Source organism: Bicyclus anynana, chromosome 22 (genome assembly GCF_947172395.1).
Source record: "Bicyclus anynana chromosome 22, ilBicAnyn1.1, whole genome shotgun sequence".
In the NCBI taxonomy this organism is placed as follows: domain Eukaryota; kingdom Metazoa; phylum Arthropoda; class Insecta; order Lepidoptera; family Nymphalidae; genus Bicyclus; species Bicyclus anynana.
The window spans coordinates 7,968,835-7,986,121 of record NC_069104.1 but is presented as its reverse complement, the minus strand read 5'-3'; the positions used below and the strand labels follow the sequence as shown (position 1 = coordinate 7,986,121).

General features: G+C 39.0%; 1 protein-coding gene across 1 annotated transcript in view; it reads left to right on the top strand.

The window, feature by feature from the left end:
- Positions 1-10,913, top strand: part of LOC112054337 (endochitinase) — a 39,351-nt gene extending 28,438 nt beyond the window's left edge. The window contains exons 8-11 of the mRNA XM_024094091.2: positions 2,185-2,481; positions 6,240-6,449; positions 7,300-7,374; positions 8,117-10,913. Of these exons, the coding sequence (XP_023949859.2) occupies positions 2,185-2,481; positions 6,240-6,449; positions 7,300-7,374; positions 8,117-8,239 (705 nt within the window). The 3' untranslated portion in view covers positions 8,240-10,913. The remainder of the gene's footprint in view (positions 1-2,184; positions 2,482-6,239; positions 6,450-7,299; positions 7,375-8,116) is intronic.
- The last annotated feature ends 6,374 nt before the right edge of the window (positions 10,914-17,287 follow it).

The window sequence follows — 17,287 nt, the reverse complement described above, 5'->3', positions numbered from 1 at the left end:
CGTGATTCATTAAATATTCATAGTTTCTGGAGAATTGCGGTGTAAAATGTAAACGCCTCCACATTTCCCTGATTTTATTGGCTATTATAACAATTTTATTATAAAGGAGTCAATGAATTAATTTAAAAATGTTACAAATTATTTATAATTATAGGTGGTAATATAGAAAATAAGCAACGTTGTATGATGTATTTACCTGTTTACGTGTATTCGCCGTTTTTTATGGAATGATATGATGTAACTAAAAAAAATGTTTTTGTATTTTCAATTTGAATATATTTTAAATATGCTGGTGACCTTTTCCGAAATTTCTACGTTTAAAAGGGTAAATGTTTCCCGTCACGTTTTTGGTAATAAATTGGTTTCATTATTTTACTGGGAGACGATTGGGTTAAAGGTTAATTAGTCGTTCGAGTAATTAGTTTTTTAGGATAAAGTTTAAAATTGGTTGTTTAAATCACCATCTCATCATCATCATCATCATCATATCAGCCGATGGACGTCCACTGAAGGACGTAGGCCTTTTGTGGAACTTCCAAACATCACGATACTGAGCCGCCTGCATCCAGCGAATCCCTACGACTCGCTTGATGTCATCAGTCCACCTGGTGGGGGGTCGACCACCACTGCGCTTACTAGTGCGGGGTCAACATTTCAGCACCTTAGGACCCCAACGTCCATCGGCTCTTTGAACTATGTGCCCCGCCCATGCTTTGTGACTCGAAAGGACATCTTAATCAACAAGAATTAATTCAACTCTTTAGTACAAAGGTACAGAGTTGATTGTATGACTAGTTAGCTACTTGTATGTCGATAACTGTGAATTTACAAGACGGAGGTCCTGGGTTCGATTCCCCGGCTGGGCCAATTGAGATTTTCTTAATTGGTCTAGGTCTATCTGGTGGGAGGTTTTACCGTGGCTAACTACCGATTTAGCGTTCCGGTACGACGTCGCGTAAACACCGTAAGGGGTGTGGGTTTCATCCTCTCCTAACAAGTTAGCCCGCTTCCATCTAAGATTGCATCATCACTTATTAGGTGAGATTGTAGTCAAAGGCTAGCCTGTAAAGAATAAAAAAAAATACCTCCACACCAGTGAATCAATTAATTTTGCTTTTCTTTTGGCAGGAATAAATATTACTTTGGTAAAATTATACGTTTGATAGTTTTGTTTACATTCTGTTTGCAATGCTATTTGTTTTTGCCAATTTAATTATTCTTTTTCAAATGGAAACGATTTCAGAAAAACAATGCAATTTACATCCGATACCAAATAATAATGCAATCTCATTCATTATATTGTACCAAAATATAATACTTATTTAAATGAGCGTCTGGAAAAATATGTTAACTTAAATTTAACAAAAAAACCTATTGGATATAGATTTCTCCCTTTCATATTTTAGTTTTAGACAAATAAGAACTTGTCTCGAATCCAATGCTATGATCATTATAACAGTGGTGTAAGTACTGATAATGCACGAAATACTTTTGATTTTTTATTAAATATTCACTGTTTCATTTATGAAAAATCGTTTTTCTATTGACTGATCATGATCATTATTATCAGCCGATGGTCGTTCACTGCTGGACATAGGCTTCTTGCATGGACTTCCAAACAAAACGGTCTCGAGCCGCCAGCATCCAGCGGCTCCCTGCAACCCGCTTGATGTCTTCGGTCCACCTAGTGGGGGGTCGACCAACACTGCGCTTTCCAGAGCGGGATTGCCATTCCAGCACCTTGGGACCCCAACGCCCATCGGCTCTTCGAACTATGTGGCCCGCCCATTGCCACTTCAGCTTCGCGACTCGCTGAGACTATATCAGTGACTTTAGTTCGTCTGCGGATCTCCTCATTTCTGATTCGATCACGCAGAGAACCCCACAAAGCATAGCTCGCTCCATCGCCCGCTGAGTGACTTTGAGCCTTCTAATAAGGACCATAGTTAGCGACCCTATATCGCTAACCTATTGACTACAGACTACTTATTCTTGCAAGGAACACATAGTTTCGCCATGTCCGTCTGTCCATCTTTCCGTTCGTGGGCTAGCTCACAGACCTACTAGAAACATAGACATTATACCTACTAGAAAGCTGTAATTTATCATGTGTACATTAATAAATCCGACAATCTTATAATAACTTTTACTACTTGAAGTTCAGATTTTCAAAATTAATTACAGATCTGTACAGAGGTCGACAAACCAGGATCAGGTTGGACGAAAAAGTGGGATGAGCACGGAAAATGCCCCTACGCGTACAAGGGAACCCAATGGGTGGGGTACGAAGATGAGAAGAGTGTGGAAATCAAGATGAACTGGATCAAGGAGAAGGGATACCTTGGAGCGATGACCTGGGCTATCGACATGGATGACTTCAGGGGTCTCTGCGGTGAAACCAACCCTCTGATGAAGCTGCTACACAAACACATGAGCTCGTACACTGTGCCGCCTCCACGATCTGGAAACACTACGCCTACTGTAAGTATGAAGGTTTTTGTAGTTAATGGATTTCAAATTACGCTATCCTCTTCTAGCTTCAGTGATCTCTACCACCTACAACATAGTTATCCTCAAGTCAAGAGTGAATAGGCAAGAATCTGTGAAATATATTGTCTGTTCTATCTATTTGTCTATTTAAGCTGGCACAGCTAAAAAGACCACATCATATACTTCTATCTAATATTATAAATGCAAATGTAAGTATGTCTGTTTGTCGGACTGTCGTTTCACGGCTACACGGCTGTATCAATTAAGATGAATCTATACTAATATTATAAAGCTGAAGAGTTTGTTTGTTTGTTTGATTGAACACGCTAATCTCAGGAACTACAGCTCCGATTTTAAAAATTCTTTCAGTGTTAGATAGCCCATTTATCGAGGAAGGCTATATATTATATTCCCGTATTCTAACGGTAACGGGATCCAGCTTGCTTGCTTAGCTTGGCGTCAGCTAGTTTTGGTATAATTGTAAATGGAACCTTGGAGCAAAACATATTGTACTTTTTGAGCCTAAAATAAAAATAGAAGGGGGTGAAGTAGGGGTGGAAAGATTTGTTTGATTGAATGAAGAAGTTCATTTTTAGAGTTAGTTAAAGATTTAAAACTTTAATCATAAAAAAATACTAAATATAACGTGATTTAAAATTTTTTAAAATAAATTTAACCCCTATGAAAGTGGTGAAATGGTTGAAAGTTCAAAGTAATATCAAGTATTAAGTGGTGAAATAAGTAATGAAAGTAATATCAACGCGGACGTAGTCGCTGGCGTCCGCTAGTATCTTATAAATTAACAAATACCTATACCTAAACTTCAATAACAAATGAGTACTCAGTGTCAGGTCTCGTTTGATCAAATACGACAAAAGTTGGAATTCCGAAAAGTTTGAAGGTAAATGACACGATCTAATACAAAACTTGGTCCGCTCACCTTTTATGAGAAACTAAGGGTTGAGTTACGGTTCATTTGGGCTTTAGAAAACTTTGTTATGACCAGACTAATAAACTTTGTTAGAACATCGAAATTTTAATTAACTGTTAGGTAGTGTCTAATTGAATTATTTGTTGTTATTTTTAACCAACTTGATCAAAAATTAAAAACTTCGGTCCTTAAGTTAAACCCTATTAAATAAAATTGGTGTGACAGTTTGTAATTTTAAATAAACAGCTTTTTGGCACCCACTTAGATATCATTTCTTTTGTTGGCATAATCGATATCGATACACATCTGTGACATTGAATTTGGCTCCCACATTTATATTTTGATAAGATTTTAACTTCATCACTCATCAGTTGAGATTGTAGTCAGGGGCTAACTTGTAAAGAAAAAAAAAATATCACAGCTTTTCATAAAATGCCTAATATGAAAGTACTAGGCTACTACTACCTCACCCGGTAGGTACTTATTCCAAAATACACATTTTTAAATTTATCTCCGATATGCCGAGTTTGACGTGACTTACACTAGCAGATATCTTATATTTTAGGGAGTAAAAACTACTTTCTATTCCAAAATATCTACAGATATGGGAAATACGCGGGTGAAGTTGGTGGACAAACCGTGTAAAAAAATAATAATATTTTTAACATAAAAATGGACCTGACTTCAAAGACGAATTTCAGTTATTTCGATTTTAACTCAAACTCTCATTTTAACTCATTACTAAGCCGATTTTTATTAAAATTAAATGGAAACTGTGAAAGTACATTCTTTCAAATAAAAAAAAAAAATCAAAATTGGATGAAGTTATGAGGTAAGAAACATTTAAAAAAACACGCGACGAATTAACAAACCTCCTCCTTTTTCTGAAGTCGGTTAATAAATGTACTGTCACTAAACTAGAAAAATGCTTTTCAATCAAACCAAACCGTAGTGATTGAAATCGGTTAACAACGTTGAAAATATTTTATATTGGTTTGCTCTATCGGGATTCCTATGAGCCCAAAACAATTATTTGTCTGTCCCTTTATTTGCGGAGCTTCGCAGAAATAATACTGAATCCATTTCATTGGGATTTCTGTGTGTAGGAACGAAATTGATACTTGAATAAAATGATACTATGGAAGCCGTGATAGCGCAGTGGATTCGATGAGCGTGGGTTCGAATCTGGGGGTATGCATCTGCAACTTTTTACTTATGTACATTTTAAGATATTTTAAGCTACAGACGGTGAAGGAAAAACATCGTAAGGAAACCTGCATTTTCGGCTCACTGTTGAGCACGAGTCACATCTCAGAATGAGTGAGGCTAGGCCAATAGTCCACCACGCTGGCCCAATGCGGATTGGCGGACTTCACACACGTAGATAATTAAGAAAATTCGCAGGCAAGTTTTTCTACGATGTTTTCCTTTCACCGGTTGAAACACATGATATTTAATTTCTTATAATGCACACAATTGAAAAGTTGGAAGTGCATGCCCCAGGCCGGATTCGAACATACGCCCTCTGAATCGACGGCTGAGGTTATATCCACTGAGCTGTTACGGCGATGGAAGATAGATGAGGTTATTCAGAAAAAGTCCCTTTAAATCCCGGAAAAATACGTGGTTTTCGCTGGATTTGTGAAAAAACTGACTTTCACGCGGACTTTAGTCGCGGGCGTCCGTTAGTAATCAATATACTTATAACTTAGCGAGTTGGTTGATGACACTCCCATGATATGCGGGCGACGGGGGGAAGACTGCGCGGGTGTGAAGTCGTACGCGTGGGGAAGAGGGAAGGAATGTGCGGTGCGGGTATGAAGTCGTGCGCGCGGGGTATCGCACCCTCCTCCCGGCCCGCGCGGACCAGTGTTACGAACGAATTTGCCAAGCTATAGTGATTTATAAAATATTTGGTGTAACTTTTTATTTGTAGACAATTTTTTTTAATTTTTTTTTTATTCTTTACAAGTTAGCCCTTGACTACAATCTCACCTGATGGTAAGTGATGATGCAGTTTAAGATGGAAGCGGGCTAACTTGTTAGGAGGAGGATGAAAATCCACACCCCTTTTCGGTTTCTACACGACATCGTACCGGAACGCTAAATCGCTTGGCGGTACGTCTTTGTCGGTAGGGTGGTAACTAGCCACGACCGAAGCCTCCCACTAGTCAATAGTTACCGAACTTTTATCTATATTTTATTATTTGAGCTCAGTTAATATGAACATTTCAAATGATATTGGGAAAGTTAACCAGTAATGTGACGTTTAGATTTGCAAACTTTTTCTGATAGCCATTTAGGATTATCCCTGGCATGTATCAGAGGGTTAATTTAGAAAGTTTCTACGTCATGACGTCTATTATCATAAGCCAATGGCTTGTGGTAGTAAATAATTATTATTTGGAAAATATTATAGGAAATCCAGTTTGGGGTTTGGCAGAATAAAAATATATCTACTTACAAACATACAGACGAACAGAAACTTGGTATTTTAGTATTAAGTTAAGTAAAAAAGTACTTGCTTTAATTAAACAACAGACAAACTAAACTCTAAGCATTTGTTTTTAAGGAAAATATACCTAATATCTTAATAATTTTTATTTTTCAAAGTAAATTTATTGTCAAAATTAATTTATTTCAACGCGTTAAAACTGTTCGAAAACTAAAGTAATTACAGACACTTTTGAAACGTCAAATATTGTTATGCTATAATGGTGATAAATAAAATCGAAAACTTAGAAAAGAGCCCTCAACAAATTCAGTTCGGTTGTTTTTTTTTCATTGTTTCGTTTCTCATAATAAATCTTTTTCACAGCCTGACTGGGCCAAGCCACCATCAACGCCATCTGATCCATCTGAAGGTGCGCCAATTCCTACCACCACCACCCAGGCGCCCCCTAAACAGACCACTGTGAAGCCTACCACCGCAAAACCTACCACCGCGAAACCTACCACTGAGAAACCAACCACAGAGGAACCACCCAAAGCTCCTGGATCTGTAAGCGACGTGGAACAGCCACCAGCGGTATGTTGTCATCATTATCAAAAAAAAACCTCAATAGCTCAACGGAAAAGAGGCCGTAATCACGACGAGTGGTCGTGGACTTGATCCCGGCAACGTTAACCATTGTCGTACCCACTCTTGATACAGTATTTTTGACTATACTATATATAGCCTTTCTTGATGAGTACTGTTTACCTACAAAGAAATTAAAAATGAAGGTAGAAAACGCATATCATTTCTACTAACATTTAACATTAACAGCTACATAAAATTATTATTAGTTGTGAAATGACTAGTGATTTATACCCTCATTTTTAATTTGTTTGTTGGTATCGGTACTCATTAAGAAAGGCTGTAGTATAGTTGGAGGAAGACGGGAACATATAGGTCTATATGCAAACAAAATAAAGGTCGCTGCATATGGAATGTTAGAACTTGAACGGGGCGTGAAAGGGATGGGGTAACGTCTATAGGTATTGGGTCAGTGTTCCCGTGATGTCACACTTTCGTCTGTATTTTTAAACGACTTCAAAAAATGGGAGAAGATTCTCAATTTGAGGTGAAGTTTTTTTTGTTTGTTACCTACGTTTGTCATTATAACCAATTTTGAAAATTGCTTTTTTGTTGAAAAAAAAATACTTTCAGATTACTCTCATTTAATTACATGCATTGCATTTTCATGCAATGCATGTAATTTGTTTTCAAAAAATCTCCCACCCCGTCCGTATAAAACACGTTACGTATATAGTGAGCTTTATATCTCACTACTAATTTTCTTTTATCTTAGGTTACACTTTTAATTTGCCATATACCTACCTATTAAGATACCTAATCAGCGTCATTGTATATTCGTAAACCTTTTATTTAACAGGAAAACGAAGTGGACATCCCGGCAGTATGCAAATCTTCGGATGATTACATCCCGGACAGGAAGCACTGTGACAAGGTGAGATTAAAAAAAAAATATTGTAGGAATTCTATTTTCGAATGATTGCTTTACTTAACAAAAGCCGGACTGCGATTTAGCGTTAGAGTACGATGTCGTGTAGAAACTGAAAGGGCTGTGGATTTTTATCCTACTCCTAACAAGCTCGCTTCCATTTAAGATTGCATCACCATTTATCATCAGGTGAGATTGTAGTCAAGAAATAACTTGTAAAGAATAAATAACACAAAATTGAAAATTTTGAAAAACCCTCGAAGGTGCATGAAATTATTAATTACACTATTTCAATGCGCTTTCATTTGAGACCCCACTCGAGTATATTTGTAGACATTTAGTTATTCTTCCCCACTTTTAACCCCCACAACTTTTAAACGACTCAACCGATTTCATCAAACATGTCTAAAAACACTTGCCCATAAGACACATTTCCTATGAAAATATAAATTGAAAATGCTTCATCCGTTCGGGAGCTATGGTGCTACAGACAGACTGACAGACAGACAGACACGTCAAACTTATAACACCCCTCTTTTTGCGTCGGGGGTTAAAAAAAACCTCTTTTTTTAATTTTTATATGTACATTAAAGCTTCAGTTATAGTTTCAAAATTAAACTTAGGAAAGCACTTTTGTATCGTCAAGTTGGTAATGACTCTACCACTACTGGTGGTATAATTAATTTGTCATTAATGAACTTTCGCAAAGTAACGCCTGCTCCTATTCAATAATTATGTTCGTTTTCAGTATTGGCGTTGCGTGAACGGTGAAGGCATGCAGTTCAAGTGTCAGCCCGGTACAGTCTTTAACACCCAGCTGAATGTCTGCGATTGGCCCGACAGCGCTAACAGAGCTGAATGCCGTTCATAGACTATAGACTATATAACTTAGGCCAAACCAATGCGTCGACGCGTTCTCTGAGTTCACTTCGACGCGTGCTATTCCGGTATTTCACACTCGTCGACGAACATATCGCCTATAACACGTCTTACACGAGTACGTACTCGTATTTGAACTTTATGTTTATAGGATGCTAAAACTAAAATGTCTCTAACAAAGATGTTGCCATGGTGTTTTGGAACGATGTTTTTTTAACTTTACGAATGTTGGGAACGCTGAGGTTTGGCTGAAGTTTTAAATTAGTTGTTAGTTTAGGTAAGGCTGGTTTGAGTGGTACATTTTCATAGGTTACAGCTGTTTTAATATTTTTTCGTGAAAATTCTTTGAGCTAGTTACATAAATTTGGGATGTTTGGAAATTTTGGAAATAGCCATTAAGCTTTAATCAGAAAAATCATTCAAATTCAATCAATCCATTTCCAGAAAAAAAAATGTATATGTCGTAAAAATGCGTAGAGCCATTAATAAAAATATGGACAGAACCGCTGACCTAACCTTGGTCATCGGCTCTGCCAATTACAATAGGTATGCTATGCTTAACCTCACTAATCGTTTACACAATAAACTACTCTTAATTTTACTATTTTACCCTGGTAGTTGTGGTAGAGGAAGTACATCGAGCAAGTCCCAGGACTTGTGACCATTGGGTGTGGTTTAAAGGCGCCTTTTAATACTAGTAAACACTCACCAACCCTGCCCGACATGCTCTCCATGCCCACAGTAAACAATTTAAGATCAATAATTACTTCATCACGAAACATTTTCGAACAAAATCACTAACGCGACAAGCAGCATGACGCCTCAAGCTGCTCAACAAAGAATTGAACCAATTAATAGCCCAAGTCACTAATCACTTTCCTTTTCTTAATAACACTACTTAACACTTCACTATTTCACTATACTTAACAAGTAGAAGACGATTATTCCATCTTAAAAACGCGTTTAGAACTGAATTACTAAATCAGCAGACTACGGAGACAGACGGAGGCAGGATGTGACTCCTCACTAGAGTGAATACACAGTGACGGTACACGCGTACGCGCCATTTCGGACGCGATGCCATTGGATGAGAGTTACGTAATCATTTGCTATTGGTCGATCGCCGCCACGTTCGTTATGGTGGTAACGTTTTACAATCTTAATTACTTAAAGAGTAAATAATCAAAACCTAATTACATGAAAACTTGATTCTAAATTTATTAAATTAATTAACGTAGATTTTGCTGACCATTACGACAGCAAAATCTCAACACAGAACCTAAAGAGTTTCTTTTCTACTGCTGTCAACTGTCATCATTACTTGAGAGACTAATTATTAATTAAATCAAAACGGAACAGTATTTTGATTGCAAAATGATTAGATTACTAGATAATAAGTCGATTCGAAATAACTACAGAGTAAACATGATAACTATTAGGTCTGAGGCCATAGAGCCTTCAGTGAGCCAAGCTTCCCCGGCGACATATACATTATTTATCTCGCAAATAAGACAAAGACAACTTAGATATACGAATACGTACCTACTTGAACCTTCTTATTTAATTCGAATTATAGATTAAGTTACGCGTGCATTTTGTCTCAATTTAATTATTGTAAATAATATTAAGACTTAAAAGTCTAAAACAGTTTCGATTGTGTTCCAATTAAATATTTATTATGGCGCATGATTTAAATTGTTTTACACGTTAAAATTAAAATACTCAGCTTTTTAAACAGTTTCAGTTGAAAAAGTCACAAAATTTTAAAATGTGAGAAAAAAATTAATGAATTTTACATTATTATCAGGTGTGATTTACCTAGCATTTATCTTTTATTACATTTACGTGCGTCATACTTACATTATAAATAATTATTATTTAAGATTTTATCTGAGTTTTTACCTTTACGCTCAAATTAATATGACAGGTAATACGGAGAACCGACGAAAAATGGAGAGAAGAGAGGTTAACAATTCGACGTGTATTTTTTATGTATGAACAACTGACTTAACTTATGTAACTTTTTACTGAGTTGTTCGATTTTGACAATTATTTTTAAATATACGTTCCGTATTACTCACATCAGTTACATATATTATTGAACTGCAGGTTTAATGAATCAAGCATATTGCTCAATTATATTTATTCATGGAATGTTTATAAAAAACTAGGAACTTATCTCTCAAGTCTCCAAGTAGACCGAATTCAAATTCAAAATGTGGTTCAATGTTCAGTGTTCATCCATTGAACTTATATACTCTGTAACCACTCTATGTTACAATACAAGATTATCGTTTATTTGGAGAAAAGTTCGTCATACATAAAAAAACATGGTATTTATTTTTTTCGTTTTTTTTTCCAAGAAAGTTTCACTGACGTACGAGTAAAATAAAAACCTTGTAATTAGTTAATTCGAAAGATTGAATGAATTCGAAAAAAGTGTGACAGGCGCTAAAAAAAATCTGCAAGACGGTTTGCTTCCGACGGGCTTAAAATAAAATAAAAAAATGAAAAAATCTACGTTTATAGACAGGCGAGGCAAGGCAATTATCTGCCTCCACCAGTCCCTAAGTAGATTTAGCGCTCTTCGGAAATAGACCGCCCTATTTCTAGGTTTATTTATTTATATCGCTTATTGAAGATAATAAAATTGTTAATTACGTTTATTTGGAAATTTTATTTGTTTTTCCCTTTCATTATCAATATATATCACTCTTGATTGCTTTGACCCCTGGATTGCTTTGGAACTCAGTAGCCAGCAAAAGAATTAACGGATTTTTATGTATTTATAATGTAAGTCTAATAGATTAAAAAAATGAAATAAAAAATATTTTTAATCTCATTAAAAAATATTATAAAAAAAAATTGGATTAAATTTTTTTTGGTATTTTTTGAACACAAATATAAAGATAGGGAATATAAAGGATAAATAACATAAAGACATAGAGACATAAAGGGATAGAAATAATAACGCCGACTATAAAGTAATAGCAACACGTAAAAAAACATCGTAATTTTTGCTAGTTGAAAAAAAAAAACATAATAATTTATGTTTCGTTTTAGTATTTTTTACTTAATTCAGGTAACACAATGATATAAAAGTAAAGAAAATACATAATCGAATTCATAGCTAATATTCTGCTTTAGTTAATATAATAAAGTGAATAAAAACAAAAAAATGTTAAATACTAGCACTTATCTATACTAATAAATTATAGGTTGTTTGTTTGATTGAACGCGCTAATCTCAGGAACTACTGGTTCGATTTGAAAACTTCTTTTAATGTTAGATAGTCCATTTATCGAGGAAGGGTATAGGCCATATATTATCCCCGTATTCCTACGAGAACGGGAACCACGCAGCTGAAACCGCGCGGCGTCAGCTAGTAATACATACTAGCAGGTCTCGTATTAAAATTATTAGTATAAATATAATACTAAAGAGCAGTATGATAGAGGACCCCTTAATTTATTAAAAAAAAAACTCATCTTCATCATATCATCATCATCATATCAGCCGATGGACGTCCACTGCAGGACATAGGCCTTTTGTAGGGACTTCCAAACATCACGATACTGAGCCGCCTGCATCCAGCGAATCCCTGCGACTCGCTTGATGTCGTCAGTCCACCTGGTGGGGGGTCGGCCAACACTGCGCTTACTAGTGCGGGGTCGCCATTCCAGCACTTTGGGACCCCAACGTCCATCGGCTCTTCGAACTATGTGCCCCGCCCATTGCCACTTCAGCTTCGCAACTCGTTGAGCTATGTCGGTGACTTTGGTTCTTCTGCGGATCTCCTCATTTCTGATTCGATCACGCAGAGATACTCCTAACATAGCTCGTTCCATCGCCCGCTGTGTGACTCTAAGCCTTCTTATGAGGCCCATAGTTAGCGACCAAGTCTCGGAACCATAGGTCATCACTGGCAACACGCACTGTTCGAAGACTTTTGTCTTCAGGCACTGAGGAATTTCGGACGAAAAGATGTCGCGAAGCTTCCCGAATGCAGCCCAGCCGAGTTGGATTCGACGGTTCACCTCTTTCTCGAAATTGGACCTACCTAACTGGATCATATGTCCTAGGTATATGTATTCGTCTACAATTTCGTGTGCAGCGTTCTCAACTATAACTGGGTGGAGCGATACATGAGCATTACACATTATTTTTGTTTTGCCCATGTTCATTTTCAGGCCCACCTGTTGAGAAACGCTGCTGAGGTCATTGAGCATGGTACTAAGGTCATCCAGAGTCTGTGCCATGATGACTACATCATCCGCGAACCGCAGTTGAGTGATGTACTCGCCATTGATGTTGATGCCAAGTCCGCTCCAGTCCAGAAGCTTAAAGACGTCTTCCAGTGCGGCGGTAAATAGCTTCGGAGAGATCACATCTCCCTGACGCACTCCTCGCTGCAACTGGATTGGCCTCGTAGTCTGATCCTGAATACGGACTGACATAGTGGCGTTTTCATACAAACACTTCAACGCTTGGATATACCTGTAATCAATTCGGCATCTCTGCAATGACCTTAGCACAGCCCAGGTTTCCACCGAATCGAAGGCTTTCTCATAGTCCACAAACGCTAAGTAAAGTGGCTGGTTATACTCGTGAGTCTTCTGTATAACCTGCCGCAGCGTATGGATGTTGTCTATGGTACTAAAGCCTTTTCGGAAACCGGCTTGTTCGGGAGGCTGGAAGTCGTCAAACCTATTAGCGAGACGATTCGTAATGACTCTCGAGAACAATTTGTAAACATGGCTTAGCAGCGAGATGGGTCTGTAATTCTTCAGCAAGGTGTTGTCACCTTTTTTGAAGAACAGAACCACCACGCTCCTATGCCACGCCTCAGGCGTCGTGCCCTCGTGAATGACGGAATTGAACAATCGCTGAAGGACTTTAAGTATCGGTTTTCCACCCGCTTTCAGGAGTTCTGCTGTGATTCCGTCCTCACCTGGCGCCTTATTGTTCTTCAGGTGTTTGAGAGCCACACTAATCTCGTATAGGCTGACGTCCGGGATATCTTCGGTATAGTGTCGGGTCAACTTGGCTCTGGGGTCTTTAGCCAAATTGGCAACAGGCTGCTGAGTAGTCGTGTATAGCTGTCCATAGAACTTCTCGACCTCACTTAATAACTCGGGCTTGGAAGAAATTAGATTACCGTGTTCGGTCTTCAAACGCGTCAGCTGCCTCTGTCCAATAGACAGATCTCTGGCGAAAACTTTCGAGCCTCGATTATTTTCAATCGCATTTTTAATACGCTCGGTATTGAAATTTCGCAAGTCGCTGGTTTGCGACTTAGAGATCTGTCTACTGATTTGTCGGTATTTTGACGCATCTGCTGAAGACTGTAATCTCATTTCTTGCCTCTCTTCCATGAGTTTAAGTGTTTGGTCCGAGAACTTTTTGGTTCTTTTCGCACGGTGGGTCTTATAGAACTTAGACCCAACGGAATGGACAGTTTCCACGAACCTGTTGTTCAGATCGTCCACAGTTTCGCAATTTGCTAGGCAATTAAAGCGGTTCTGCAGTTCTAGTTGAAAGGACTCGGGGTTTTGAATATGGGCACGAGTAGGTCGGAGCGTAGACTTCACCAGTCGATGCCGTTCCAGCTGAATGTTGATATTCAACGTGCCTCTAACCATTCGGTGATCGCTACCGGTTTTCACCCTATGGATCACAGAAACATCGTTGAATATTTGCCGTCTGGTAGACAAGATGAAGTCGATCTCGTTTTTCGTGGAACCATCGGGGCTCATCCAGGTCCATTTCCTGTGTGGTGGCTTCTTGAAGAAGGAGTTCATCATAAAGAGGCCCTCCTTCTCCATGAAGTCAGCCAACATTTGGCCCCTATCGTTCCGTTGCCCATATCCAAATCGTCCCACTTTCAACTCTGAACCGCTACGTTCGCCCAGCTTTGCGTTAAAATCCCCCATCACAACATTGTAATAAGAGTTTGAGGCATGTATGGCTTTAGAAATATCCTCATACAATACCTCTACCTCCTCGTCGGGATGTGTAGAGGTCGGTGCGTAAACCTGTATAACCTTCAACGAATACCGTTTGGTAATTCGGAGGACCAGGAACGCTACCCTGCTCGACACACTCTCGACTTTTACAACATTGTTCACGAGGGACTTGTGAACGATAAATCCGACACCACCCTGGGACTGTTGGTCGTCCTCCCGGTAGTAGAGCATGTTGCCGGATTCAAGGATTATCGAGCCCTCCCCCTCTCTTCGGACTTCAGACAATCCTATGATATCCCAGTGCAACTTGCTCATAACTTCTTCCAGCTCGATGACCTTTTCGTCGGACCTCAAAGTGCGTGCGTTGTATGTTGCCAGGTCTAGTCGTCGGGGTTGGCAGCGGAATCTCTGCCGGAGATTCTTAACACCCCTTGCCCCGCCGTTACCATAACCGCTGCCAGAGCCAGGAATAGCGGGGCTGCCGGGGACTAGGGGCTGTGTTTTGTTTTTGCCATCCATACAGAGTTTGTTTGTTTGGTTGAACGCGCTAATCTCGGGCACTACTGGTCCGATTTAAAAAATTCTTTCAGTGTTAGATAGCCCATTTATCGAGAAATTCTATAGACTATATAATATTATTACGTTAAGACCAATAGGAGCGAAGCACTAACGAAGAATGTTTCAAAATCGGGAGATTTTTTCTACTGAGAGCTTACGCTGCGTGCGCTGCGTAAACGGTTAAAGTTTCGTGTATGATAGACCTTTTAAAGTTATAAAGAGTCTGCGCCAGTTCCCGCGGGATTTGTGAAAAACAGGAAACGACGCGAACGAAGTCGCGGGCGTCTGCTAGTGATAAATAAATTTTTTTTCAATGACATGAGCAAGACGAAGATCATGACTAATGCTCATGTACCGCTCCACCCAGTTATTGTTGAGGACTCTGCGCTCGAAATTGTAGACGAATATATATACCTAGAACACACAGTCCAGTTAGGTAGGTCCAATTTCGAGAAAGAGGTGAATCGCCGAATCCAGCTCGGCTTGGCAGCGTTCAAACTCCGCGACATCTTTTCGTCCGAAATTCCGCAGTGCTTGAAGACGAAAGTCTTCGATCAGTGCGTGTTGCCAGTGATGACATACGGATCCGAGACTTGGTCGCTAACTATGGGCCTTATCAGAAGGCTCAAAGTCACTTAGCGGGCAATGGAGCGAGCTATGCTTGGAGTTTATCTGCGTGATCGAATTAGGAATGAGGAGATCCGCAGACGAACCAAAGTCACTGACATAGCTCAGCGAGTCGCGAAGCTGAAGTGGCAATGGGCGGGCCACATAGTTCGAAGAGCTGATGGACGTTGGGGCCCCAAGAAGCTGGAATGGCGACCCCGCACCGGAAAGCGCAGTGTTAGGCGACCCCCCACTAGGTGGACCGAGGATATCAAGCGGGTTGCAGGGAGCCGCTGGATGCTGGCGGCTCGAGATCGTTGTGCTTGGAGGTCCATTCAAGAGGCCTATGTCCAGCAGTGGACGTCTATCGGCTGATGAGGTAAGGTAAGGTAAGTACTCATTAACGTTAGTTTTAATCTAGATAATGGGGATGATGACTAGGTTTGAATATATTGATTTTTATGATACATTCGGGTAAATAGGGTCAATGTTAACTAATTTATACATAAAAAGCAAAGATTGTCTGGATATTTGCAAAATAAATGAGATTATAAAATTTCAAAAACTATTAAAAATATTTTATCGTAATTAGATGAAAATTCATACAGTTTTAGCTTCCTTACGTTAAATGTGACATTTTTTAATATATGAACTATAAGCATAAACGCACAAATAACAAAGATATTGGTAATTTTGTTTGAACGCGCATACAAATCTAACGATCATTACATTGCTTATAACGTCATTATTTCGAGCCATTTTGTATGGGGCGTTTTTCAGGGATCCGCGGCAGCGCCGCAAATCTGACTCTTTAAATCCCTGTAGCTCCGAAAGTAATGATCGCAGATACCCTGTTCCTTTTATAAAATTGATTTACCATTAGTATACTATTAATTTACATACAATTTAAAAAACTGTCATCATCCCTATTAAAGGTACTAACAAGGAGTGTAATGAAACTTAACAATTAGTTTTATAAGGTAACTTAGGTGAGTGCTATCTATTGTATCAGTGTTGAAGAACTTATATTTTCTTTATACTCAAGCGACGCCCTGGAAAAAACTTCAGCGAACACTTAACAATGTTTTTTTAATCTTTTTAAATAAGTATAAGTTGTTTCTGAGAGCAAAGTTTGAAAGAACTCATTCAAGCAATGCCGGACGAAGTTAATGCATAAATTATGAATTGTTTTTGAGTTCGCGCTCTGAGATTTCAAGATTATACTTACTTAGTGATAAAAACCGTGATAGCCCAATGAATATGACCTCTGCCTCCGATTCCGGAGGGTGTGGGTTCGAATGTGGTCCGGGGCATACACCTCCAATTTCAGTTGTGTGCATTTTAAGAAATTAAATATCATGTGTCTCAGCAAAACCTTCATACCTGAGAATTTTCTTAATTCTCTGTGTGTGAAGTTTGCCAATCTGCATTGGGCCAGCGTGGTTGACTGTTGGCCTAACCCCTCTCATTTTGAGAGGAGACTCAAGCTCAGCAGTGAGCCGAATATGGGTTGATAATGATGATGATGATGATGATGATGATGATGATGATGATGATGATGATGATGATGATGACTTACTTAGTAGGTACCTACTACCGTCGGGAGCGTTACGAACGAATTTACCTAGCTATATTCGTTTGTAACGCTCATGACTGTCAGCGTGGGCCAAGAGGGGGGTAGCGATGCTCCGCGCGCACGACTTCATACCCGCGCAGTCCTTCCCTCTGACCCGCAGGCACGACTTCACACCCGCGCAGTCCTTCCCCCCTTCGCCCGCATATCATGGGAGTGTCATCACTGTGCCAAGCTATAGCGGAAGGCCGCTACTTCGTACGCATGACTTTCAGTTTTTCACAAATCTCGCGGGAACCATGTTTTTTTCGAAATCAAAAGCAGCCTATATGTTGCT